Source organism: Pavona decussata, unplaced genomic scaffold (genome assembly GCF_977016875.1).
Source record: "Pavona decussata unplaced genomic scaffold, jaPavDecu1.1 SCAFFOLD_366, whole genome shotgun sequence".
Lineage (NCBI taxonomy): Eukaryota > Metazoa > Cnidaria > Anthozoa > Scleractinia > Agariciidae > Pavona > Pavona decussata.
Window position 1 is genome coordinate 1887741 of NW_028145742.1, and position 27719 is coordinate 1915459.

The window sequence follows — 27719 nt, forward strand, 5'->3', positions numbered from 1 at the left end:
GGCAACAGAAATTCATTATTTCCAATTGTTTGTGGACTCACACAGTTATCTGGAGTGTACGTAGTCGACAAACACTCTCAATACAACAGAGCTCGAGGTGAGAGTCGATAATCTTTAAAAGATCAGGAAAACTGAAATGTGGTAGAAATACTTGAACTATTGGAGAAATTGGGTTTTGACGATCCAGATTATATAGGTGCCTTCATTTTGCTTTCAGTTGTTCTGAATTTTTTTCTGAATAAAAAGTTTTGATAAAATTATACGCTATTTTCGTTATGGATATCCCGTTTTTGATGAGATAGCGAAAACAAGAACAAAACAAAAAAAGATTGACAATGAAATTTTTAATGTTTCTGCTCTTATAAACGCCACGTTCACAGTTAAGGTACGTAGCGCGTAAACTTGACCATCCCCTTTCAACTCTTTTCTCCGTTTACCTGTCGTCCGATCGTCCCAGATTTGCCGTCTACCAAAAACGAAAACCAACAACAAAACAGTGTTGGTGCTACAACTCCCAGGAGTAAATAGCTAAAAGCTATACAGGAAGTGGAATCACACAATTAATTAGTTATGCTTTTTTTGAATTTGGAGAAAAACATCGACCACTTTACAATAAATCTCTGTTTTGTGACAACTGTCGCCATTTCATATCATGTTAGCTTTCTGTGTCTCCTTGTGTCAGAAACCTCTCCTTATTACAACTCCCCCTCCCACGAATTTCGGAAGCTGAACAACGGTGTACAGAGGGAAAAGAACGGGGGATGGCCTTAATTAACCTTTACTGTGGAGTAGGTGATAACTCTGCGAAATGATCAGTGTTTTTATCGTTCACGCACCTACTTCCACATACTGTTCGACGGAAAAAGAGCGTCTTTATCGTTCTTCGGTACACTGGTAGACGCCATGCATAAACAAAAGTGTCCAGACAAACTTTGAGAAACAACAGCAAGTCAGAGATTTGGAGAGCGATCTGAAAATTTTGGGCAGCTTGCGGAGTTAAGTTGGACGAGTAAAGAAATATTTGCGCAGTGATGACGTGAGGTAAGGCCGACAGGAGAAGAATACCCGCCAGGTACATCGCTACTGCTGTGAACTGCTGTTGGAGATTCTCGCGGCGTGTTCTGCGTTTGGGCCTGGCGCTTGAGGAAGTGCTTTCATATGGCGCTTCGAACGTGCGCCCTCGCTTAACATGGCGGCGGAACTCTACGTTCAATAACAACAATATCACCATTAAATTCACAGAAAGAAACGTCGTATTCATTGCCAAACTCAATTTAAGAAAAATGTATTTATCTATTCCCGTAAACTGCAGAGATGTGAAGCATAAGAGATACAGCAAGCTCAGAAGAACGAAGATCACTGTGTTCCGCTTGGTGACGATTCGTCTGAAATTGTGCGGACACTTCATGGCGAGGTATTGAGACCACGACAGAGCTAACACTAACAGGAAGGAATAGCTGATAGCCACAGTGGAAATTATACTTCCTGCCGTGAAAAGATGATTCAAAGTACTGTTAACCGCCTCGAATCCCTGAAAATATACCACAAAGTAGTAGGTAGCGAAAAAGGATTCCGTTGTGAGCGCAGTCAATAGATCTGCCAGACTTATAACCACGATAAAACTTGTCGCCGGGGCACTGAAGCATTTGAATGGGTCTTTCCAAATAGCAACAAGAAGAAGCAAATTGCTTGTAACTGTAGTAACAGATAAAACAGACAGGCAAATGGCACTTGTAAGATGAATACTCGCCGCCATGTTGATGAGTGAAGATGTCTTCCTGCTGTCTAAACACGTCTCTAGTGTTTGGCGCAGAGCGGAACACAGAGTTTTCTTTCCTTTCTTACAAAGCCGTCAATTTGGCACCAGCAAGGTGATCGATCTCTTTTCAAAAACTGTCTTTGCAATAACTTAATTAAATGCTTGCAAAACGTCCTTGAATCGGATCCGGGCGAAAATCATTTCTTCTTAAATGAAGATAAATCTAAGCACTGTGTGTTTCTATCCTTTGACAACAACAGGTGAAACTTACTAAGAAACAAAATAAAAACGACAGTTTTTGGCTATCCTTATCGATGAAATTGCCACAGATATCCCTCCGCCGATTATCTATGCGTTCTTTTAGCGTACCCAATTGAATTTGTCAAGGTTTTGTGTTCAAGCTACGCCTTTTTTTGTCGTTACTTTGTAACGATGAAATTGAAACCGAGGGTGTAACGAAACGAAAACTTTACACAAGGCCAAGCGAGTTTAAACATTCATTTGACGGCAGCTGTCTTGCCAAAAGTGTTTGAGCCGTTGACTGAAGATTTGTTGACTTATTCCTCTGTCACTATAGTGACACATGATACGGCAACAAAGTAAATTCATTTAAAAAATGATAAAGCCGGGTTTTCTTTTTCTCCTTTAATCAACCCTGGACAATGCTTTCGGTACAATAATAACTTCTGTTCCACGAAATTTGCTTACCGGACTCCTACATAGAAAGACATTCCAATTTTTTGGTTCAGTTTTGGAAGTTTTTGATTAAATAAAAGTTAATTCTGATTCAGTGCTTTTAAATATATATTCCTCGAAATAAGGTTTTAGAAAACGATTCATCACAAACTATTCCTAAATGAAAACGCGAGGGAGTAATTACGCTCGTTTCAAAGAGACCGCTTTGAACGCGGTAGTGAAGCAGCCCTCGTAAGGTCTCACGTGATTGGCTTATAACCCTTCCAAAAAACGATACAACAAACAAGAGAACAATATCCATATCCCCGACCCTAAAAACAATAGCAGTTCCTATTACTCCTCAAATTACAAGCTTCAAGAGAGTTGCTAATCGCCCTTTAAACGACACTCCTTTCTAATCGCCTGTTCCTTTCTTCTTTTCATGAGGCATTTTAAAAATGTTCTCGATTAAACCATCTTCATTGTCATGATTAATTATATTTTCTCGGGAAACTTGCAAAGTTAAATAGCGGTCAGGTTTGATAGGATTATTGGTTGAATGCACGGCAGGTCTTATACGGATCTTATTTGCACGCACAAACTCCAACAATTTCCACGATAAAACACAAAATCAACATTCACGTTTTAACCAATGCGAAATGTTTTAACCAAAGCAAGACCTTAAAAGGCGCATTTTCGGAATAAAAAATCTCGCACCAACTTACGACCTTCTGCGTACAGTTGTTCGAGGCGTTAGCATCAGGCATATATGGATAACGGGTTGATTTTCTTATCCTTTCGTTTTGTTTGCTTTCGCGCAAGCAATTCTACTGTGAACGTACAACGCACCGATAACGTGTAAACAGGAAGATCATTCATCAAGTTCATCTCAAGTAAAAGCCTTTTTCCTTTATAGATCATGATACCGCAATTGTTTATATTACCAGGTTGTGTATGTCTTAATAACATTGAACCTGTGAAAATGGTTCCGTTTTGGCAATTTAAATTTGATCAAAACGGAACGATCAGGATTTATCGCAGATACCTACTTCATGTCAGCAGCTTAAGGCCTCCCTATTACTATTGTTCTCCTCAATCAAGTGAAATGTAAGATTTGAGACGGCTATTTGCCGCTTTCAATCGTCCCAGAGAAACGGTCTGTTTGAAAATGGATGTTTAATTGCTGAAAAGCGTTCAAAGCGATGATTATACATATCGGAGAATGAATGTGTTTACAATCATTAGTACTGAATCAACACTTATCAGTTATGGACCTTAAAATACGACGATTACTGTTCACCTTTTTGCCGCTGAGAAAATACACAAAATAGAAAAACAGAACAAATAACAGAGATCGACCATTGTCGGAGAAAACGCGAAATGATGGGAATGGAACGACATCAACAGAAAAAGCTTTTGACACTGATTTATTGTCGCTTATTCCACCGGAACAATTGTGCTATTTATGGCAGAAGAAGAAAAAAAACGACCGTCTCTCTTCATCATGGAACATTAAAATGATTCTTCGCTACCTGTTAGTAAATGTCATTTTGAGATTATGCCCAGTTAAGTTTCACTCATCGATTGAAAACCGGCTACCAAATTTCCGTAATCAGCTTTTCATGATCAAAGAAATTAAATGTCTTATCATCGTGTCTGGTTTTTCAAAGTAATGATTTATCAGTGTCTCAAACTGTCTGCTTTCAATAGCTGAAATGTTAGTTTGTCTTGCCTTGTGATAATAATCTAACCAAGCAGGAAAACGGGACGACATTTTCTTCACCAATCCGGATTTCTGTTAACAAACTTTACCCACGCTCTTTGTTTAGAAATCTTAATTCGCCTCAAGGACTGATTGGATTATCACTTTTTTGCGGCAGTGTTTAAGCTTTGGTGTTAAATTTGTGATATTCGCTGAAGCCAAACCCCTTCTAACCCCTGCAGCCTGTAAAAGACTTACCTATGCCCAGAAACAGTCGGTGTATACTCGTCGGTTTTCCTTTCACCCATATTTCGCGGAGATGTGAAACAAGAGCTGAACAAAACCAGCTGGTTTCGCTGGTTTTGTTTCGAATGCTCGTTTCGATCGACGTCACGCGCTCTTTCAGAATCATTTGAATACGAAAGGAAACAACAATAGCTTGCAAAACAGTCGCTTTGCTCCTCTTTACATCGGCAAACTCCCCATGTTCGCACTCATTGACAACCCTTTGTTCAAGCCGAGACTACGCGCGTTCACACGCAGAGAGCCAACTCGCGCGAAAATACGGACCATGCTGCACTCTGCAAAAGCATCATCTTCAAGAACAAAACAAACCATGATCGGTGAATACGTCACACGAAAGCAGTTTTATTATATAAAAATCCCTTCTCTCACCTTACTTTGCAAATTAAATTCGCACGGTAATAACATCAGTATAAAATTACGTTTTCAGTCCATGCCCTGTCCCTTATTTGATTTTTCTGACTAACAAATGCATGCTTTAAATACCCTGACTTTGGGGAAGAGTGTGGGGAGTTACAGAAAAGAAATGGTCTCACACCTCCCTTCCCCTCTGAATTGAAATCATTTTTTTGCAAATACATCGCTCCTACAAGTCATTGTACCCTAGGGGGAGGGGAGTGTGGCACTCTGAAAACCAGTTACGTTTTCAACATGAGCCCATGGCTCCCCTGGCTCGGGAGACTGGGCAACCACTCCCCATGTTTCCACGTAAAAAAAAAAAAAACCTTAAACAATTGTTCCACGAGTGCACGTCGGATATGAGATGATAGATAGCCAACGAGGCGCTTAGCGCCGAGTTGGCTATAATCATCTCATATCCAACAAGCACGAGTGGAATAATTGTTTTATTAAAAACAATCAAAAAATATCGCCAGACCTTGCTGATGTCGCTTTGCAAGAGCAACCAGAAGCCAATTTAATGGTCTCCATTTCTCCGGCATGGTATAATGGCTCATATACCATGGCCGCTAGGCCAATCAAATCCCTGGATTTGCATTATACAATGATCCAGTTTTTAATAATTATACTAATACCGGCCTCTCGGATTATGGCGCGAAAACCAAGGAGAATAGAATTTCGCTGGAATTTCTTTTCTCAGTCTTCGCACTAAAATCTGAGAGGAGGACAAAACCCGCGCAGAAAGATTGGTACAGAGATTTGCTGATAATTTTGCAATCTTTAAAAGATGCCTCAAAGAAACAATGAAAGCAAAATGACAAAGCCCAACTCAGGTAAAACGTAAATAAACTCTTACATGCAATATACAACTCTTCGCTAAATAGAGTATTAAAATAAAACTTTTAAACTATAAATGGTCTTGAGCTAGGCGTATTAGTAGTTTGTTCCGTATGATCGTCTGGGTGAGAGTAATTTATAAGCGCTTGATAGTGACGTAAACTAAACACACAATAAACAGGTTGAAACCAGTCGCTTTACCGACTTTTTCCCGACTCTTCACAGCCAATAACATCTTAACTGACGAATAACGTTAATTATTAGAGAACGTTATTTTAAAGAGCATGAACCTACGCCAAAACTTGACTCTACACCGAAGGAGTTACACAAGGCAAATTATTCACACGTCACAAATAGTGCTTTATGAAAGCACGTACACGATAAAATGACAGTATAATTCATCTTTGTACTCAGAGCGCTCTGCATTATAGGAATATGAAGAGTAAACCAATTTCAATTTTCACAGTTACAAATAGCTCGCCTATAAGTTTATAGTTTCTCAAAACATCCAATCACGTAAAATACTGAAATAATTACCGCAGTAAGATCAGAAAGAGGACATCCTCAGGCGAGAGCCAGTGTGAACGCACACGAAGTAAATGTAGAACGCGATTTGGGGACACACTGGGAATAACTACGTCACCAAAAACTCGCGCCCTTAGTTATATCCAGCTTTGCAGTTTACAAGTTGTCACGAGAAAAATAAATCAAAACCATACAGCGCAATCTTTTTGGTCATATACATGAATATAACTAACTGATATCTTACAAACCAAGAACTTGCTGTGTAAAAGGTAGCTTCCCTCGCAGACGCTCTTTTCGCTTGTCACGCAATCTTTCCCGCTGGGGAGGAAAGATCGCGAGACGAGCCAAAAGAGCGTCTGCGAGGGAGCTATACAAAAGGATGTTGGACCGCACCAGAATTAAACGGGCAGTGTCACGGAGATTGAACCTGCTCAAACATTTGACAAAGAACTTTTTCCTCTAACATGAAACTGCTCTTGGAACACCAGGAAGAAAATATTAACTGACTTTTCGGAGGAAAAATAAACTATAATTGGTGTTAGCGATTTCTTCAAAATGCACAGAAAGAACCAATTTTTTCAAGTTACAATCCATTTCCATCCTAGCCATCTGCAGCCACAGATAATTAATATTAGTTTCTGTGCACTAGTAAGGTTATTGTTAACAAAACTGACCAATTATTGCAACGTTTGCATCGAAACAAGTATGTTTTTTTGGCTATTCAAAGTGGCGCTAAAAATAGGTGACACTGCCCCTTTAAGCCCTGCCTTTTCCCCCGGTATAATCCTCTTACACAGCATTCTGATCTTTGGTCCTTTCTTTCTCCTTAGTTTTCAAAGATGCAATATTCGCTTATGAACATCTACTAACTATATATTTTATATGTCCTAAGGCATGTATATTTTGTTTTGTCCTTCAGCATACGCATCCGTTTAATATTTAAAAATGAAAGCGAAGGGCGTCGCATTAACATCAAGAATTTCTCTTCCCCGCAGGGCGAGCACAACCTTTCTTTCACTTCGCTTAATTTTAAGGTAACCTTTATCATAGGAAAATTTATAACTTTGTACCACTACCATAATTTTCGTCTTATTTCGTTTTATTATTTGCTCTAGTGTCTTTTTTTCATTCTTTCTCTTTTTCCTCCCTGTTCTTCGTCCTTTTTGTTAGTTTGAAGGCTGAACACGGAGACAATGTTTAACACGTAAACAGTACAAGGAATGCGCCTACCAGATTCATATAACTCGTCACCAATTTTGCACATCCGCATGACTGATGACGGGCCGTCTCTCATAAGCTCGACTCCAAGAAGAATACTTTAGAATACGGTGATGTATTTGGCGTCTAATGCCACCTACTCTCGAACACCGTCAGTAACTGTGTTTTCTTGTATAGCTGAAGTCACTGATCCCAGTAGTTTACTATGGGCCCATATCACGTCTATGCCTTATGTCCCCATCATACGGGACGCAACTCAACTGAACCCACCTGAGGCCCCTGAATTTCGTGGCCCTCCAGTGGCCCCTGGAGGAGCCATCATGGCGGCTAGATCTGTAGGGTCCTTGGTGGTGCTGGCTCTCAGCGCCTGCTCAGGAACTTTGGATGGATCTGACAGGATGGATGTAGCTTTACTCAGGTCGCGTAGAGATGATAACGCCGCTGGAGAAACAAACACATTCATAGTTCCGTACATGAAGTACTTTTGGGACTAGATGTTATTCTAACAGTCAAACAACACAGTTCTTTTAACATCTGAGTATTCAAGTGCAGGCAAACAAATTGCCACGACCTGTGAGTTTGTGAACAAAATTAGAAGCTGTGACCATCCAAACTACAAAATAACAAAACGAACTTTAAAGTGGGTCTAACTTTTTAGTCTGAGCATGAAATTCCAATTTGCGACCAACCATAAAAGCTATTGATGTTTATCATCATATACAACTTTTGATTCTGCGGATGAAATCCTTCAGTGTAACCAATCAGATAAGAAGTTTGAAAACGAAAAATAGATTTGTTTTTCTTTGCTCTGAACTTGATACTAACCAGGTCTAAGTGCAGGTAGAGAGCAATGCTGCTCAAGCCAGGCTAGCACTGTTCTACAGAACTCCTCCACACTGGCTGTCGACACCATGTTATTATACTCCTCAAACAGCTGCCGCATCAGAACGCTGAACTGAAGGCCGAGTCAAGGAACTCAACAAGGCTTACATCTTCATGTATAATCACTTGCTGTGTAACATTATCAATCAAATCTCCCTATATGAAGTCCCATAAAAAGTCTACTTTCCCGGGGTCAACCCTCCCCACCCCCACCCCCAGCTAATAGTCGATCGTAGGTGCATTGTGTCAAAGCAAACAAACAATGGAAACTTCCCTCCACAAGTGAATCGAAAGGATACGATCCAAAACTTGAAGTTGTCCTGAGTGCGAGTCTTGACATACTGATTAAACATCGACCACATCTGGTCTGCACGCTGATCAACAAAAATGAAAACACGTTACTGACAAACTAATACAGCAAAAGGGTAGGGAATGGTGAATCAGAAAAAAACTTTTTTGAGTCGATCATTCTAGCATTTTTACTGAATTTAAACGAAATATTAAAAACACAGAATAAGGTCTTGTTGCGCGGTTTATGACTACGTGGGAAAAATAGATGTTAGCTAGGACTATTGGAATCGCAAAAAACGAATCAGGGGTAACCACGAATTTTTGTAATGTATGTAAAAATTTCGAAATTTACTACCCCGTCTCTTGGATATATTTCTCCAATTTACACATTTTAATAACTTTTTAAAGTATTCTTTCCAGCAGCATTATGAAGGTTTCTGTCCAAGGGAAATTTATCATACAGAAGGTAAAAAAAAAAGGAACCTGTGGCATGGTCTAGTTTTCAAATTACCTGTCTGGCGACTGGTACTCCTGTGGCAGGCAGCTGCTGCTGACAAACACTATAAGGATAATCACATCGCTGAGTAAGTTTTCACAACTTGTATTGATTTGCGGAGATTTGTGCTTCAGAAATTTATCGTGAACACTATTTAGATACAGTAAATGAGTTTGCCGTCTCCTACAGGGTTTGTACTCTTTTGGCCTTTCAAAATCCACGACTTTCCATGACCTTTTCAAGTTTTTCACGATAAAGCGTTCATATTTTACAGTGTCAAAATGCGCAGTGTTTATTTTTACTGAGTGAAAAATGTGTTCTTGGTTCCTTTTGTTTTGTTTTTTTATTTTTTATTATTCATCCTCCCCCTTTTGTTCTTCCCTCAAAGAATGCTTTCTTAATGATTTTTCTCCATAAACATAACTTTCAATGACTTTCCATGACCCAGAATTAAAATCTACGACCTTCCAGGCCTGGCAAACTAAATTATAAAATTCCATGACCCGTACGAACCCTGTGCTACTTCGCCTCTAATTCACTTCTGGTGGCACTGAACTACTACTTCTCCAACAAAGTATTTGTTTTACTTCATAGAGCACCAGTCTGCTGCAATTGGAAAACTAGTTGTACACTAAAAAACAAACATGTGTCAGTGTATGATTCCTTAACATACCTGATTGATGTATTAAGATCCTGAATCTGTTTTCTAAGCATTTCAGCTTCGTCCTGCATGCTTTGCCTCTCGCGCTGAAGCTTGGTGGTATATTCAACAGCTGAATCAAATACACACAACAGTACCATCATGTTACTCTCCTCAAGTGTCCATGAGCGCAAATAATTATTACCCACTCTCCCCGGGGCTTTTCAGGAAAAATTAACAACACATGAAGTAATGAGTTATGAATGCCCACCTTATGTGAATATGAATTTGAGATAGACACCAGGGGGTGGTCACTACCAGAGATTTGTTACGTCCCACAGAGTCAGATTATGTGAAAGTGCTGTAAGACGGTGCCTACCGTTTATCATCCTTATCCGAGAAGACTAGAAAGTCTAACCATTTGAAGATGTCAGAGCAAAGGCAGCACTTTCTTCTCAGTCATTTAAAGACCTTGAGTGTTACATTGGTCCGGCCGAAAATGGAACCTAGACCTATTGCTCCACATTCTGGCACTCAATCAACTGAGCTAACCAGACGGCAGTCAATGAGAAATATGGTTTTGATCAGTACTTACTTTTCTGCAAAACTGTGGCTTTGCTGACTTTGGCATTCCTTTGATTAGCAAGTGAAGGGACAAGAGACATCAACTGATCAAAGCCCATCTACAAGGCAAGCAAAACAACACATACTGAGCAAAAAGCTTCATCCATTCTTGTACTCTGTAGTTTTGCAAGGTGTTGCTCACCAAAAAAGCGATGTACGCCCATTTTGCGAGAAGCCCTTCAATTATATTCAACTTATGAATCATTTTAGTAAAACTCTTCTGGCATACTTCTTCATGGCACTCGCTCAGCAAAAGATGCCATAAAATTGCCCCTCTATAGGATATAGTAGACTTCATGAGACCAACAGAACTAAAACTTGTACTTAAACTTTAGCTATCTAATGACAATGATGGACAGAAGTATTAAACTGTGAGAGAATGTAAAACCAATGGTAACTCACTTTGATATTTCCACGCCTCTTTTGTTCTGCAGTGATGTGCGAGATTCTTCTGTGTTCCTAACAAACAAAATACAAACAATAGTAAGGAGGGCTGTTCTACAATCACTCCATACGTGTATGTATTACAGACATTTACCTACTAATGCCAGAAAAAAAAATTCTCAAGGCTTAATACATGTAACAAAGCAAAAATCACTTAAAACGGGAAAATCCCTTTTGTTTTAACAGATGAAATAAACAAATCACTTTATTTAGGTGTCAATGTATTAAGCACACAGCAGTAATTGGGGACACTCTCCAGATCGGATTGGAATTTGGAAATGCTGGTTTTAAAGGAGAGGGGAAAACCAAGCACCCGGAGAAAAACCTCTTGGAGCAAAGACGAGAACCAACAGCAAACTCAACCCACATATGACACAGAGCCTGGGAATCAAACCTGGGTCACATTGGTGGGAGGTAAGTGCTCTCAAGCCTCATCCCTGCTACCCAACTAACTGACAAGGTACTCAAAAGGTACATGACATTGTTGATTCTAGACATGACAAACCTTGTACTGTTCCCGCTGCTCAGCAGTTACTGGTCTTGATGGTTTAGCAGGAGTCTAGAAAAATAGACAAGAGTGTTAGTTTCTAAAGAACCAGTGGAGCTGTGTCGGTGGAGGAGAAGAAACAATTGTTTAAGGGTAGTTTGGCCACCATAAAGAGATTTGAGAGCTGACGTTGAATGTTAGCCCGGTACTTACACTTGAAATGTCAGCACTCGAATTTCTTTATGGCTGCCAAACAACCTTCATTTTCTTTTTTCAAAATCTACTTTCTTGTTGCTTCCACTGAGATTAGGAAAATGTCAGGCTAATTCTTTGAATTAAAGTTTCAAGATAGTTAAAAAAAACCAAGAGTTAGTTTTTCCAATCTGATAATGAGCCTGTTTGCTCAAATACAAGAGCTAATTTGGACCAATTCGGATTTCACAGCCAAGTTTCCACTCAGTATAATTTTCTACGAAGCACTTCAGTTATTTCCTATGTGTTTTAATTACAGGTTACTTGGAAATTGTATTATGAACCAAGCTGTAACTTAAGTTCAAACCAAGATTGGTTCATCAGGGTTTCCACTCAAAGTAATTAAACTCAACTTACAGGAACTGTTTGCGCTGGTCGAATTAATATTCCCTCAGTGTCCTCAGATTCAGTAACGGAGCCTGCTGTTGAGACTGTGGCAGCTTAAACAAGAACAACAACAATATTTGAGAAAACAATATATAACACATTTCACCTACTTGAAAAAGACTCTGCGAAGGAATCAGAAGCTTGTAATGCTTTAAATCTTTTAGATCCTGAAAGCGAATTTTGTTTTCCAACAACAACAATTTGAATTTGGTGGTGGTCACTGGATATCAGACCTTAACCTATCTAGTCCCCATACTTTTCTTATAAAAGTACTGTGGAGAAGTTATTAACATATCAAGAAAATTCACCTCTGGTGATCATATCTTTAATTCTCATGATGCTAATCACTGCTAGGGCTTAAAAGGTTAAGGTCAGAAGCTTCAAGGCTGTCATGTTGCTTCCTTGGACAAGAAACTTTGCTCTGTATTGCCCCCTTTTCCTAGGGGTATAAATGGCTACTAGTGACATACTCCCTGGGGGTAACATTATGATGGACTGGCATCCCATCCCGGGGAGAGTAGAATAACTTCTTCTCATATGCGGTTAATCTGCTTAATGACTGAGCCAGGGAAAAGAGTGTTGAATTGATGAGAACTTAGACAAGGGTTCAGCATTCAACTTACACAGTGGAGACTTGCTAACTGTATTAATGGGGGATACTGATGGTAAAGATGGGGAGCTGACAGCCGCACTTGATGGTACAGTCACCGTGACCTGGAAGGAAATTATTAATTGAAATTATCCAATCTAGTACTCTATTACTCTATTACGAGACACTAGTCAGAGTTTTTACAATAGATAAAACATGAATCAAAAGCAAACTCTTGCAATACCGACATTCCTGGTAAAAGTCCTTCTTTGCACACTGTAGTTACAGTTTAGGAAGAAGTTTGTACACCTGTTTTATAATGACGTTAATTAAAAGTACAGTTATTTACATTACAGTACACAACACATTGCGTGGCCAACACAGTCACCAAATAATGCTGAGGGTGTAGCTATCTTAGTTTTTCCTCCAAGCACTGTACACAAATCAAAGTGTATGTGACAGAATTTTTGTCTTATTTGCTTGATCAAATCTTCATGTTGTTTTTCTATGTAAAATAAAAAAAAGGTTCTTGCCTCTTTCGCAAGCTCAGCCGGCAAGAAAAACACCTCTCATACACTGAATGCCATTTGTCTGACACACAAGAATGCAACAGCATTTATTGACAAGAAGACAACTCCACAAAGATTACAGACTCACTGACAGACTGGCATGGGGCTGGGAGGGTGGGAAAGCTGTTGCTCCATATGGCAAGAAAACAAAAACTTCATCACATGACCGAATGTGACATCTGATATCCTGACTTGTACCTATCCCCCTCATTCAGTGTGTAAGAAATTCATTTCCTTATTGATCAACAAATTTTTCTTCCCAGCGTTTGAGGCATAACACTATAAAAACGTAAAATTTTCTTCCACTGGGATACGATACCACCCAAGATAGGAGACTCAAGGACAGTACAGCTGTGGTGTCAATACAGTTTCTCTATTCCTCAGTTGTTTTGTTGTGAGCATTCAACATTCCCAGACATAATTTTGTTCACAAAATTTTCAACCTCTGCACACGGAAAACAACTGAGGAACAGAGAAACCTCAAAACTACCGATCCTTTATTGATGTCACAGCCCTACTATCCTTAGTCTCCTGTCTTGCGCGGTATTGTATCCCAACCAGAAGTGAAAATGTCATGTTTTTATACATCTGAAACCCAAGGAAGAAGAATTGATAGATTTTTTAGATTTTCATGCGAGAAAAACATGAAGATTTGATCAAGCAAATAAAACAAAAATTCTATCATTTAAACTTTAAGCTATGGGAGACGTTCTCTTTTTACAGTTTATCAGTCTCCGATATAGACACTAACAGATTGTTAAAGTACCAAGCCCTGTTACTCAATGTTATAGAGAATAAACCAGATAGTCCAAACATGCTAGAAGGAAAGGAAAGACTTACTGGCTGAAGTGTTGCTGTTGACAGACCAAGTTGAGCCAAAGATAATGTGCTAAGGTTCACATTTGCAGGTAAAATAATCCTTTGCCCTTGGACAGCCACAGGCTCGATATTCACCACTTGCGGCATGGGAGCAGGTGGCAACTCCGGCATTTGTTCTGTGTGTGTGTCCTGGACAGGCTGAATGCTACCCTGAGGTGTAATAAATACCGTGGCAACAGATGGTTTCCCTTGAGGCTGCTGCTTAATTGCGATGCTAGGCCCCTGGGGTGTATTCTGGGAAGTGACAACATTTGGCATCTCGCATGATGTCTGAGCTGAAAGACTGCTCATTTGGCTAGTATACGGATTTTGGGTTGTAGGCTCAATAGCGACATTGGATGGTGCTCGTAGTAATGACTGAAGAGCCTGGGCGATGGCATTCTGATTTTTGGGCTTCAATTGAAGTGAAGGCTGAACAGGTAAATTTTTTGGCTGGACAACAGGCTGAGATTGCTCCTGTTTTGGCTGTGCCACTTGCATGGCTCCAGTATTGGTTAAGGAATTCAGTGCATTGACAAGCTCGGCTGGAACACTGCTTGTTTGCTTAGACTGCAACATTTGTCTCAACTGGTACAACTGGCTGAGCAAAGCAGGATCTTGTGTACCACCTACAGTGTTTGTCTCTTGTGCTGGCAACTGCACTACAGGAGCAGATATTACTGGTGATTGTTGAGTAAGAAGCTGTCCTAGAACTGAGTTATTCACTGACTGAAAGGACTCGGTAGCATGGGGGACAGTAGACACTGAAGATACCACGTTCAAAGGGGAGTTGTTACTCACTGAAGGAGCTGACAGCAACTGTTCTAAGAGATGTGCCTCTCCTGACTGCAAATTACTATTGGTGTTGTACAGCTGTGTTGGTGCAGAGCTGGTAAATGTTGCAGAAGGCACTACAGATCCTTGCAAGTTTGCTCCTAATGCTGCAGCACTCAACACTTGTTGTGGATCAGACATCTTTCTCCTGCGCTGGGATGGTCCTGGTGAGGGCACTCGCTGTGGTTGTTGCACCAGATTCAGCAGGGAAGAATCAGACATGTTACGTGGTAATCGTACTTGTTTCCTCCCCTTCAATGCAGACAGCCTGCTAGGCTGCATTGAGCTTGAACTTGACTGTGACAATTGCTTGGTTACATCTGAAGACTGCAATGTCGGCAAGGAAGGAGGTGATGTTGGACTTCTAGACATGCTTGCTAGACTGCTTAGTCTGGAATCAGACATGTTCCTTGGCAGTCTAGCCCGCTTAGCTTGGGTTGCTGCTGGTGGAGTTGATGTTACCCTTGTGCGTGGCTGTATGGATTGCAAATGTGCCACAAGGTTCGGGGCCTCCAGTTGTGGGGGCAAATTGCTTTCCATTGAGGGAAAAAGATTAGTTTGAAATGTTGTTCCAAGTTGTGACAAGTCCATAGTGTACAACTGGGAATCTGACACATTTCTGGGCAGTCGTCCTTTCCTAGGTTGACTCGATGTATCAGTCTGCCTTGATGAATTAAAAGGATCAATGTTACCCACAAACTGGGTGGGAGAAAGAGCAGTTCCACGTTGAGCTGCAAGCTGTTGAGCTTGAATTTCTTCCAGAGGGCTCTGCTGCTGCTGCTGCTGGGGATTTGGATATGACATCATCTGCGGCTGTTCAACAGGGGATGTCAGGACAGTATTTTGCATGGGAGGGGATGAGGGATGCAGTTTGTTTGGTGGAAGAAATCCCGGTGACTGTGACGTCATAGTCTGCTCCATCTGCGCAGTGAAGCTTTGACCCTGCATGACATTGTTGTAATCAAAAGAATAATCTCCAGCTGGGTTTCCACCAGAAATGTCCATGAGAACTTGTCCTGCGGGAGGCATGCTTTGCTGAGACAGTTGGGTATTGTCTACAGGCGCACTTGAGAACACTTGCTGTGATGCAGAGTCGTAAGCTCCTGAGTGGTCCATGACTTCCTCATGTCCTGGAACAGTTGTTTCAAAAGGAACTCCTGGGTTAACAAACATTGTTGGATTGTCTGGAACTGATGCCACAGACTGGTGTTGGTAACCTGCCTGGTGAACAAAGTTCTGTTGGTTTGCTGCACTTTCTGCTTGCCTTACTAGCATACCTAAACAGGAAAATGATAGGAAAACAAAATAAGCTTTCAGGAAAAAAGTTTAGAGCGTTACGAGCTTTCAGTTCCTTTGCAGAATCTTTCTCAAATAAGTGAGAAGTCAATTTGTGTCACATGACTTGAGGTGGTGTGAGTGACATGACAAAATGTCCAAAAAGACCACTGCTAGTTCATAACCGCTGTCTCGATTGAGGTTGGGGCCCTGGCACAGTATCTCGATTGCCTATCTGATCCTCCTTCACAGGACGTCAAGTTTTTTAAGTTTTATTTCAAGTTTTATTTATTCACAACAGAACCTTAAGTTATAACTAGGCTGGCTTGATGTCAGTTTCCCTTCTGATGATTGTGGTTGAAGACATAGCCAGGGAGTGCCCAAGCAAATTGATAGTTGAGACCACAGTTCAGACTAGTAAACACAATGCAGCACTGAGCACAATGAAATTCATCACACCTTCTCTTCTAAATTTTAAAGGTTGACACAACTAGCAGTTTGCACATGGTGTCCCTGCTTTTAAACTAACTTTGCAGTAACCAGTTTTATGACAATATGGAGCATATCACAACTTGTAGTAAAATCAAAAAACCCCTGAAAATTACGCAGAAATAAAATAACCAACAAAGAAAAGCAACTCAGTACTTTTCCAGCTGATTCTAACAATTTGTTGGATTTAGACTGAGACAGAACAGGAGAGGAAAAAAATGATATCAGCTCCAATGTCAACCCTTTGGATCTGGAAACTGACACACATTTACTGCTTAGCCACCAAGTTTATTCAAAGGGATTCTTGCAGTTGCACTCAATTTAGAGCAACTTTGGTTTGACCAATCACATTGCTGAAAACTTTGATAAGAGGGGTTAAAGGATTAAGGTATACAAGTTAAACTTACTGGTAAATGACTCAAAGTGCTCCATAAATTCATCTAAATTGGGCTGCAAACTGTCCAGAGTAGGAACTTGAAACACATCTGGTGTATCTAAATAAATAATTAATAAATAAATGATAAGCATAATAATGAGAAGAGGAACCTCCACAGCACATCTCATTAGGACACATAATGGCTGATACAACATTTGAATAATAAATTATGAATCATTGGACGAGTAAAAAATAACTTCTGCTTATTTAAAAGGCCTTTCAAAGAGAAGAAGTTTGGCGTTTTCTTTTGTTGAATATCTTCTCTTGTTCCAGAGATATTCAAGTTTTTGTTCAAGAATTGATGACGTCACAAATCGTTTCAGTACAAGACAAATCTAACCATTCATGAAAAGAAAACAAAGGAAATCACTACTGCAAAGGAGGTTTGGAAAAGTGACCTTAACTGACATTAAATCTGGTGAACTTTTTCTTTGAATTTCTCCAAGAATTAACAGTGGTTTGAGATGCTATAGATGAGTAGCACAATCACCGTACCCATTTCTGTAACATGCCGGAAATAATGAAATTTTTTATTTTGGGGTATAATCACATCTTTTGGTTTATTTGAAACTCATACTTACAAATCTTACTGATTTTTAGGAAAATATTACATTTTTGTCTTGTTTAACTGAATTTTTAATTTACCCATGAGCCCTTGCGGGTGTGGTCTTTCCCACAAATTATCAATTTTGTGTTCACTGGTGCAAGTAAAAAGTAAAAATGAAATGTTTTGACCTCTAAACAGATCTTTTGGACTACATAGAGGCTAATTTCTCCTCATTCAGATCTACTGGCACTCTAAATACTGTCTTTCTACCCCTCTTTACAACATGAAAATTGTTGCTCAATATCCGGAAAAATTAATTTCCCTGAAAAATGTCTCAGGCCTCCCCTGTAACATTCATATCAGGAGAGGTTACTAAGCTTTTTCTTCGACACGAAAGCATGGCATCTTTGCGAAGTAAACTGCAGATTTCCAAACGCTCTTAGTGGGGTTAATGGCTGTACTCCGCTTTCAATATGGCGTCAACATCGCGAAAAACGTAGCGACTCAATGAAAAGGTAATATTTTGGCTGTTTTAAAAGCTATGAGGACGAGAGTATGGAAATAACAAGGGGAACGTGTGAGCATTCAGTTCTGCTCAGTTTCATAACCCGATTGTACCTTGTTTGGATCACGGCGGTGAATGAAAAGGTGAGTTCTCAAAAAATATTATTGCGTAATTGCGTTTCAATAAACCGTAGCGACTTCTTTGAGCTATCATTTCTCCGCTTATAGTCGATGCCTTTGACTGATTTTTCCCTATGTTAAAACATTAAGTATGAGCATTTAGTTGATATGTTTTTATTCCCTCAGATATCAACTTGAGCTCTACTACGGACAACAACATAGTGAACCTCTAAATTCTTCAACGCAGCGTTACAGGAAGGATACTCCAGAAAGATGAATCCTTTAAATGTGTTTTAATAAACTTGAAATGTTGAAATTTTGCTCAAACGTATTGTTTATTGTGTGTTATCACTAGGTATAATCCGTTTGGCCATACAAGCTTCCTTTTTTATGAAAAATGTTTTTGAAAATTTTTACTGCGAAGATTGTGTTACGCGTTACAGTCAAAATTTGCTCATTTTCTCATCTTTTCCCGTTATTTTTTCAAAAATAAAAATGTAGTTTACACTTTTTACACTTTTATGGTAATTAACATTGTCAACCACAGCTTTATGCAAAAATCTAGCTTTATTGGAGGTGTTTGATAGAATAAATCAATGAAAGTTTTCCTACCACCCCCAAATGGGCATGATGATTGTGCTACTCATCATAACAAACACTCGAAAGAATGTTTCATCTGATTTCCAAACACCTTGACGTTGGTTTAAAAACCTTGGCTCCGCATCATTTTGCCAACCTACTTCTCAGTGTTTGGAAATCCAATGAAACACTCTTCCTTTGATATATCACATTATGAATAATTGGACTTATCCACACCTGCTGGACTACCATTAAGTTTTGAACAACCTGACTTCACAAGAGAAGTAACTAGCCATAAACTAAAGAAATTCCCCCACCCTTGTAGTCATTTTGAAACTCTAAGTAGCCAGCTATCTTCACCATAGCTGCCTGCAGTAACAGCTGATGACCAGCTGCTAATGACTGCCTTGGTCTGATTTTACTTGTTTACCTTTGGGTCGTCCTAATAAAGCCTGTTGTTGACTCAGCTCTTGTGGAATGACCATGCCTCCAAAGTTAGTTGTGCGGGATGTAAACAGTGTGTCAGGGAGAGAGGACAATGCCATGTCTGAAAAACACATAACTGATATCAATACTTCCACAAACAAATAATATCACACAAAGCTTTTGAAGAACAAAACCCAGTGACCAGTTTATGGAACAGGCTAATTGTCAGGATATACCATCGTCTGAGGTCAACAGTAAGGTATTTTTATAATATTACCATGATTTAAGGATGTGTCCATGATATTAAGCATCTGCTCAAGTGGTGCATCACTGGAAGAAGGTGGTGGAGGGCTTGTGGCTGAACCACCATCATTACTGCCTGAGCTTATTCTCCTGGTAAAGTAAACCCACAAGATGGAACTTAGTTCAAAACCTGATTTTCACAGCAAGAAGCTACCACCCTACTGGCCCCCCTTTAGTATTAACCAAGACTGTTCCATAAAATAACAGCTGTGAAAGACAGCAAGACAATGTAAAATAATTAATGGTACACAGAGTTGCTTAGAATCTCATCCGGTATTATCAGACACCTTGGGCTAAAGTCTGCAAAGAGAAATGGGCCATTCACAATGAAATGCTGTTGACAATCATTTTTCCCTTCAAATTTATGCACTGAGAGGTGGTACATGTACCAAGCAGCAATGAGATGCTATGAACACTGTAGTAATGGTTCTAGCTAAGACGTTCTGCCAGGAAAAACTTGATATTGACAGATAATAACTGCACAGACCTCCTTCTTCTTTCTCTTTCTTGCAGCTGTAGGGCAATCTCTTGGTCAATCTGTTGAGCCTGCAGAAGAAAGAACAGTTTAATTAACCCTTTCACTCCCAGGAGTGATCAATTTGTAATTTTTCCTTACATTATCAATACATTGTCAACCAGACAGGTAATGAGAATAAAGAAATTAATCACCAACTAGGTGATATTGTTTGATGCATTACCAAATTCTGTGAACTAACTTTAAAAGAAATGTATGGCAGTCAGACAGGAGGATTAACATTAAGACCACGTTCGAGTGACTGTATTCCGGAATAAGAATAAACAGAACAGCTCTTGGATTTCTCTCTTTAAGTAAATTTGGGAAGACATTTGTGTAAACCTTCGCTGACACGTCATCATTCAAGAGCGACTTTGTCTTTCCAGTAACTCCAGAAACCTCTTATGAGGGATTTCTTGTCATCATTGTATGTATTCCTATTCCGGAATAGGGTCAATCGAACACACCCTGAGACAATTCAAGGAAACAGGTTTTTGATCTTAAAGGAAATCATCAAATATTAGCTATTACATTCACAAAACACAAATTCCTTAGAAGTGGCACTGATTGAAGTGTATGGCAATCATTGAGAATAAGCTGAACTGAAATACAAGCTTTACAAACCCGAGGGCTCAAATGTTTCAGTGGAGTGGCTCTTGGAGTTTCTGACCACTGCAAGGAAAGAAATTAAAAATGTGAAATTTGCGTTTAATTGTTGCTGTGTACTGACAAGCACTTTACTTTACAAGTAAATGTATGATTACTGTCAGAATCAGAGAACTGAGAACATGTGAATCTGTCTTTTGTGTTCTTTTGTACTTACCCATTGGCCGAGAACATTAACAAATACATAGCAACTAAACCACTTTGCTATTTTTTCATAACAATACTTTATTCAAATACATATGCCATAATAAACATTGTACATAAAATATATATTTAAAAAGGAAGATCGTGAGGTAAGCCCTATGTAAAAGTCCCCTGACTAAATTTATAAGCTATAAAAAATATATAGTATAGATACAAAAATGAAAATAATATTATTTTATATAAAATGTAAAATATAGAATTGAAATATGAACTGTAATAAATTGATTAAACTCATTTACATGGACTGTTTAAATCTATTGGTAATGAAATCATGTCCAAATTGGTGGTTTGGCAAACTGTTTCAATCTTTGATGATGCTTACAAAGAAGGAAGACCCCTGGGAGTTAACTTTTGCTGAGATCTTACATTGATGGTTAGCTCTAGTGTTTTTGCTTTTACAATACTCGAAATAATCATTGAAGTCCCGATCTTTTAGTCCAAACACTGCATGTCTTGTAACATTCCACTTAAGACAGGTACTCTCTTCAATGTTCAAGTGTGTTCCAATTTAGCAATTTACATCATTCTTTGTACGACATCTTACGTGGGTTTTTACTGAGAGCAATTCTCGATGCTCTTCATTTTTTTATAGCTAATTTATGCTTTGACCAAGTAAGGTGACCATACTGCCCGTATGCGTATTCTAAGATCAATCTTACCAATTACTTATAAAGCATGGAGAAGATTTCTTAAGTTTGTTCTTACTGCCAACTGTACACTTTAGTAGACCCAAGACTTTGTTTTATTTACTATTACATTCACGTGATTCAACAAGGATAAGTCTTGAGACACGTTAACACCTAGGTCTTTATAAAAGTTGACAGATTTTAATTCTGTATTTGACAGGTAATAAACATGTTTACTTTTGTTCCGCTGGTGCGTTATGCATTTCTGAAGATTAAATTTAACTTGCCAGCTCCTTGTCCATATACCGTACTATTAAAACATTTTGTTATTCAAAAGCGTTGACAGTTGTTAGATTCACACCGTTAAATCATTTTCAGAAATATTGAACTCTTCACTAAAACTTAAAGTTTCATCTAATATTTCATCCTTATTTGCGATCATTCAAATCATGGATGATTGGCAGGTCTCCTTTACAGTAAAGCTGTTAAGAAACTTTTTTACAGTTTTGAATGTGGGTGTTCTCTGCAGCAGTAAAAGGATGGAAGGTTTATGTTACTAATTTGCATAAATTTGCAATGTAAACAGAAAACTAGTCTAGACATAACAGTTGAGCTTTGTCTGCTAATGGAGAGAAGAACAATATGTACACACTTGTAAAAGGAATTGTCAAAACACTCAAACCTTATTCAATGATAAATGTTGATAAAAATATATCAAATGAGCTGCCTGGCAAGAAGGCCAAGGAATGGTAATGCCAAGATATAGCAGGATTGTTTAAGAAAGGTAGATAACCTCTGGCAAGAATACATGGGAACTATGTAATGATAAGGCAGATAATCCTTTGCTTTACTGACTGAGCTAAAAGGCCAGACATAAGCATTTTAAGGGTATAAAAGACAGTACAAATTACAGAAACTAGACAAAAGCAATTACAAAAGCAATTACAGATAAAAGAGACAATGAAAATACTAGTGACAAAAAAAAATCATTCAGTATATTTTGAATGCTAACAAAAAAACATCAACCCTGGCTGATAAATCTCTACTACTATATGGGGCTTTCAATGAGGATTGGGGCCAGGGATTTTCCCTGCCAGGGTAATCTGAGTGAGAATCCTGTTGCGGTTTGGGTCTTTTATGTTATGTTATCGAGACATTTAAGTGACAGGTATTTCCACTGAACCTTCGACTTCAGGATGACAGGTGTCTAGAGGGGCATGGGCGGGCGGGGCTTGTGGCTAGGTTGCAGGTAAGACAGGTCATTGGAGTGTTCTATCACCTCAGGGTTGGGATTGCAGTTTCAGCCCCCAGGCTCTTGGACACCCAATCGCCACTTGCAATATAGGTGTTAATTAATTAACTAATTAATTCTTTTAAGTAAAGGTTTAGTTATACATAGACAAGTGAAAATAAACGATAAAACCGAACAACGTTTCGGGGTCGTCATGACGCCATTATCATTTCTGACATTGACTTTATTTATTTCTATCACTTCGAACTTGATAATGGCGTCATGACGACTCCGAAACCTTGTTCGGTTTTATCGTTTATTTTCACTTGTCTATGTATAACTAATTAATTAATGCTAAATTGCCAATAAGTATTGTTTCTCAAGCAATCAGGAAAATGACCAGAATCTGAACTGTATCAGACCATCATCTCCATGGTAACACAAGTTCTCCCAGGAGTGAGAATACCCTTGAACTGAAAAATCCTGCAAATGGAACATAAGACCTCCTTGCATTACAAACCTTTTTGTAATATATTCTGAGCTTCTTGTACTCCCTAGAAACAGCTTCTAACTTTCTTCGCCAGTACTTGCCTTCGAGAATGACTGCCTACAAGGCAAACAACGGTAAAGGCAGCCATGTTAGTGCTCTCTTCATATTTGTAATATATACAGATTTTCTTTACAGTTAAATTAAAAGTTTAAAGAAAACAACAAAACTTTTTAGTTTGCAAAACATGTTTCAACAGAGACTTGTCATCTTCAGTTACTTAATGTACAAAGCGTTTGAAGTTGAATTTATAATAAGTAGACAAAATTAATATTTAACCAAGTTACATGTAACAACCATGATCTTAGCAGTCCTGTGCAGCCAGCATTTTTTTTTTTCATTAGAGCTGTCAGCAGACTTCAGTTTTAGGTGCAGGCTCAAATAATGTAACTGATGTGCTGTAGCATGGCATGCTAACTCCTTGAGCATTCTCCAGCATGACTTAGCCTTGTTTGTAGCAGTTTTCTCTAGCATTTTGGTAGCATGATCCTCTTTTTTTCCTTCCGCTGGATAAGTGTCTGAAGTGGAATGGGGACTCATGGCTGGGTTGTGGGGGCGGGGGCAGGTGTGGTATTCTATCCAGGGGCTGCCTGACCACAGTGGAAGTCCTGGATGTCCCAGGCAAGCCTCCCACTTTAGCAAAGCAGTTGGTTAATAATGCAGATAGTCTACCGTTAACCAGTGTCTGTCCATACTGAGGACAATCACCACTGGAAGTCATTCAAAGAAAATTGCCCTAAAAATCTTTAAGGCAATTATAATGACTATTAGTTATGTCTATAAGGGAGAACTTTATTTTAATAGTAAGCTTTAAGGCTAAAATTGTAGGCCCAACTTGTCAGCTCATAGATACTGGCTATCCCACTTTAATACACAAGACAATAATTATTTGTTTGCCCAGTTTCTTAAAGGTGGTCTCACGAGGCTGAAAAATGGCCTGCTATTTAAATGGAAAATCTGCTACTCCACAACTAATTTCAGGAATTGGGCAGATTTTCATTTTTATGAATTGGCCATGAATCATAATCATATTGAGATACCAGAATTTGTACTCTGGTACCATTGGACCAGCAAATCAGAATGACAAATCATAGCAGGTGTACCAGCCATAAGGTGACAAAAAAAGCATCTTGATCCTTACTATGATACAAAACAACCACAAACTTATCCAAGTGGAGGCACCAACACTGTTTCCTAGTCGGACAGAGTTGAAGGTTTTTTAAGTTCATTTTCTATGAATGTCTTCCAATGGTGATTGCTCTCAGTATGTAAAGCACATATTGCTTCTTCCTTTATGATATAAAACAATTCCGAATTTTTCCCAAGGAGGAGTATCAACACTGTGTTCCTAGTTGAACAGATTTTTGTTATCAGCCAAAAGGCTGAAATGTGGACTTCCACTTTTCAATATCTATGCTCCTCTTGCTATATATTGCATCCTTCAGAAGTGAGAAGAAATAGAAGGAATTACACTTACCAAAGGTTTCTTATTATCTTTTTCCTCGGAGAGAGGAGGGGCAAACTGGCAGAACAGCGGACGCTTTCCTTTGGAATCTTCACGAAACAAGAAAATAATAATATTACACAATCACTTAGTAGCCCATGGCAGGGTTCAAAATAGAGCCAGACTTTCACTGACAGCCACCATTTTCATCACATTCACTGGCAATTTTTTTGTCCACAAAGACCAACTAAGAGTGACATGACATGTCTATGATTGTAGAAATGAGTATTAAAACCAAAACATTACCAGCACTTCTGCAATCATGGAATTTGAACATACAATAACTGCAAACATGCATTTATTTCTTTTTTCATAATTATACACAAGGTTAGAGGAAAATTTGTCTGGTTGGCTACATTCAAGCTTCAATACAATGTCAGTCAAAATAAACTTGTGAAAATAGGTCATATCTCAATTTCTCGGTCATATTCAGTCTTTGTCAATAAATTGTTTTGATTTGGAAGATCGCTGATGGTGAATATTTGTTTGTTCTTACGGAAAGAAATGAAAATCCAAAATCTTCCACTGCTTGCGCACCTGGCAAATAATTATTTACAATAGTTATTTTGTTTGACTTTTTGGAAAAGTTGATTGCCCTTTATCGAAAGCAACATACACTCCAAACAAGGAAATCCTGTTTGTTTGTTTTTTTCACACTGAACTGGAACATAAATAGTTTGACAGCTAAGACAAATGTAACAAGATACACTGTACCTTCCCTCCAGAGCTTCCAAACATATGACTTATGACTAATGTTTTTCGATAGTAAAATGACAAACAAAATTTCCTTTCAAGTTCAAGTTTGCTTTAAGGATTTGAAGTTACAATTATTCAGTTACTAATAATACATTTTAATTGTACGAATTAGTTTTAATATAAAATATATCAATCTCAGCAGCATGCCTCTGCATGTATTTAAGAAACACATGTTAGTCAGAAGGCCATTGCATTAAATTTAATAACCTCTTAAAAAAGAACTCAGCCGTCTTGTCGAAACAAAACAGGTGTAAACATTCACACATTCTCATCCAGCTGATGTTTTAAGAAAACAGTTCACTTTTAGACCTATTTTACAGCCAACTGAATGTCATTGTGAGGTATGCTTTATAAGAGATTTTAAATGTACATGTATGATCAAGACTTAAATCATTCATTGATTGCGGCAAGATTTTGACATCCTCTGGGATACATAGTGAAAATTATCTTGTAGCTATACAGAACGGTGCCATATAGTGATATTTCTGTTGAAAGTTCTGAAGCAAGTTGGAGTACTTTTACAATAAAAGGTTTCAAATAACCAAGGGCATAATACATCACAAGAGCTTATATTTATAAACTGTACGTAATAAAGTTTTGAGTTACTGCTTGTGGGTCCTGTTACAGTGTACGATAGACTTGTTTATCCTGATTAAATACCAAGGTGGAAATGTCAGTCTAGCCCTGCCCATATAAGCTGCGGTACCGTGAGTGAAGTCATTCGTAGCGATTGTCGCGACCCAGCGAGTAGCAAGTTTTTGCATTAAATGTAATCGATTTTTTTTCAATGGCATCATTTGAATTCAAAACCTGGTGCGAGGCAAATGGACTTAAAAAAAATCAAAATAATTATAATAATAATAATAATAATAATTACATTAATTAGCCACTAAGTGATTATTGTCACTTAATCATTCATAGCCAAAAAATACTCCAACTTTTTCCAATAACCACAAGAAAAATAATTTTAAGTATAACTCACACTGGATATGCCAACACCTCCAAATTGCATTGTTCAAACGGGTCTTCTCAGCAAACTGTAACTTCTGGCTACGGAAATTCTTCCACTTTGGTGAAATGAGAAAGCCTCCACTAGATGCAAATAGAACACACCGTGTCAGCCAGTGACCTGATTTTCAACTGAACATATTTTTTCGAACATAATTTATACAAAGTCGTATAGAGTCATCATTACGATTGAATAGCATTTGCAACTGGATCAAGAATCTCACAAATGATCTTACACTCAAGTTAATAGATTAATTTAATCCATTTTAAGAAGTACTTAGCTTACTCAGAATTATTTTGGTCCGGGGTGTTACACCCAAAATATGTCAGTTCTTAAATTATATTTCAAGACAGTTCAAAGAGTGTAAAATAATAGTACTGGATCCAACTTCATCTCAACATGTTCGAATACCTTTAACTTTCTGATAAGCCCACGTAAGCTTCCAGCTTATATTTTGATACAAAGAGATGTAAGCCAGCATAAATATCGATTTTATTTATAAACATACAAAAAACCATGTAAACAGGCATGTAATTCATCCTTTTTACGTCTCTATTGATTTAAACTTGCACACCGCAAAACCAAACGAAAGAATGTTGTTGTTTTATGGTGTGGACTTTTCCGCAAAAAGACCAAATAAAAATTTACCAGTCTGAATTTCAAGGAAGACCTATCCAAAAAGCTAACATTTGCCATGCTCAACATCGCACGTCTGCTCTATACAACGACATTTAAGACATAAGTCATCCTATCACTGAGCTTAAAAACCCAGACTGTTATTTTTGTGTACTTACGTGCCATATTCCAGTCGCATACACTCGAATAACCTGGACAAGTTCTCGTCGAGAGTAATCGAGGCCGATGTACTTGTTGGTTGTCTTCGATGATCAGGAGTTGAATTACGATAACCAGCTATATTCCGTGGATAACTTTGGCCAAGTTGAGTACCAGAGGTAAATCGCGGATCCATGGTCATGCAGCTCTTAAATTTCCTTGCATTTCGGTGATTTCCACCGCTAAATTTACGTTTTAAGACTACTTTCGGTGATCTTCTATCAAAACTCTCTCGACCACCATTGTGCTCACAAGAGCTGCGAGGCAAAAGAGTTTGGGAACCACTAACGTTTACCAAATATGGCATTCCTCGCACCCAATCTCCCTGCTTGATGACTCTTCATTTAAGGCTCTTCATTTGAGGGGAAGACGCCAGAA

At 38.7% G+C, this 27719-nt stretch overlaps 2 protein-coding genes across 2 annotated transcripts; both read right to left on the reverse strand.

Annotated features, from left to right (window-relative positions):
* Nucleotides 1-448: 448 nt before the first annotated feature.
* Nucleotides 449-4752, reverse strand: LOC146452705 (uncharacterized). The gene is made up of 2 exons (XM_085097320.1): nt 4395-4752; nt 449-2029 (listed from the first exon to the last, which is right to left on the reverse strand). The coding sequence occupies exon 2, from the start codon at nt 1754-1756 to the stop codon at nt 779-781; it is 978 nt and encodes a 325-aa protein (XP_084953446.1). The 5' UTR covers nt 1757-2029; nt 4395-4752; the 3' UTR covers nt 449-778.
* A 12-nt stretch (nt 4753-4764) lies between these two features.
* Nucleotides 4765-27676, reverse strand: LOC146452706 (uncharacterized). Its single transcript, XM_085097319.1, has 20 exons — nt 27302-27676; nt 26481-26590; nt 24716-24792; nt 23212-23298; nt 20589-20636; nt 19938-19996; nt 19425-19540; nt 19152-19268; nt 16943-17029; nt 13920-16048; nt 12545-12635; nt 11892-11974; nt 11301-11354; nt 10754-10810; nt 10323-10410; nt 9761-9860; nt 9103-9151; nt 8600-8674; nt 8244-8373; nt 4765-7859 (listed from the first exon to the last, which is right to left on the reverse strand). The coding sequence occupies exons 1-20, from the start codon at nt 27646-27648 to the stop codon at nt 7675-7677; spliced, it is 4089 nt and encodes a 1362-aa protein (XP_084953445.1). The 5' UTR covers nt 27649-27676; the 3' UTR covers nt 4765-7674.
* Between the last annotated feature and the right edge of the window lie 43 nt (nt 27677-27719).

What these genes read in the sequence shown, in the direction of transcription:
- LOC146452705 (XM_085097320.1), bottom strand. Translation starts at nt 1,756, where the DNA reads ATGGCGGCGAGTATTCATCTTACAAGTGCCATTTGCCTGTCTGTTTTA.
- LOC146452706 (XM_085097319.1), bottom strand. Translation starts at nt 27,648, where the DNA reads ATGCCATATTTGGTAAACGTTAGTGGTTCCCAAACTCTTTTGCCTCGC. An exon ending in AGCAGCGGGAACAGTACAAG is followed by an intron (nt 10,811 to 11,300) that starts GTTTGTCATGTC and finishes TTTGTTTGTTAG; the next exon opens with GAACACAGAAGAATCTCGCA. An exon ending in GAGTACCAGTCGCCAGACAG is followed by an intron (nt 8,675 to 9,102) that starts GTAATTTGAAAA and finishes TTTGTTGATCAG; the next exon opens with CGTGCAGACCAGATGTGGTC.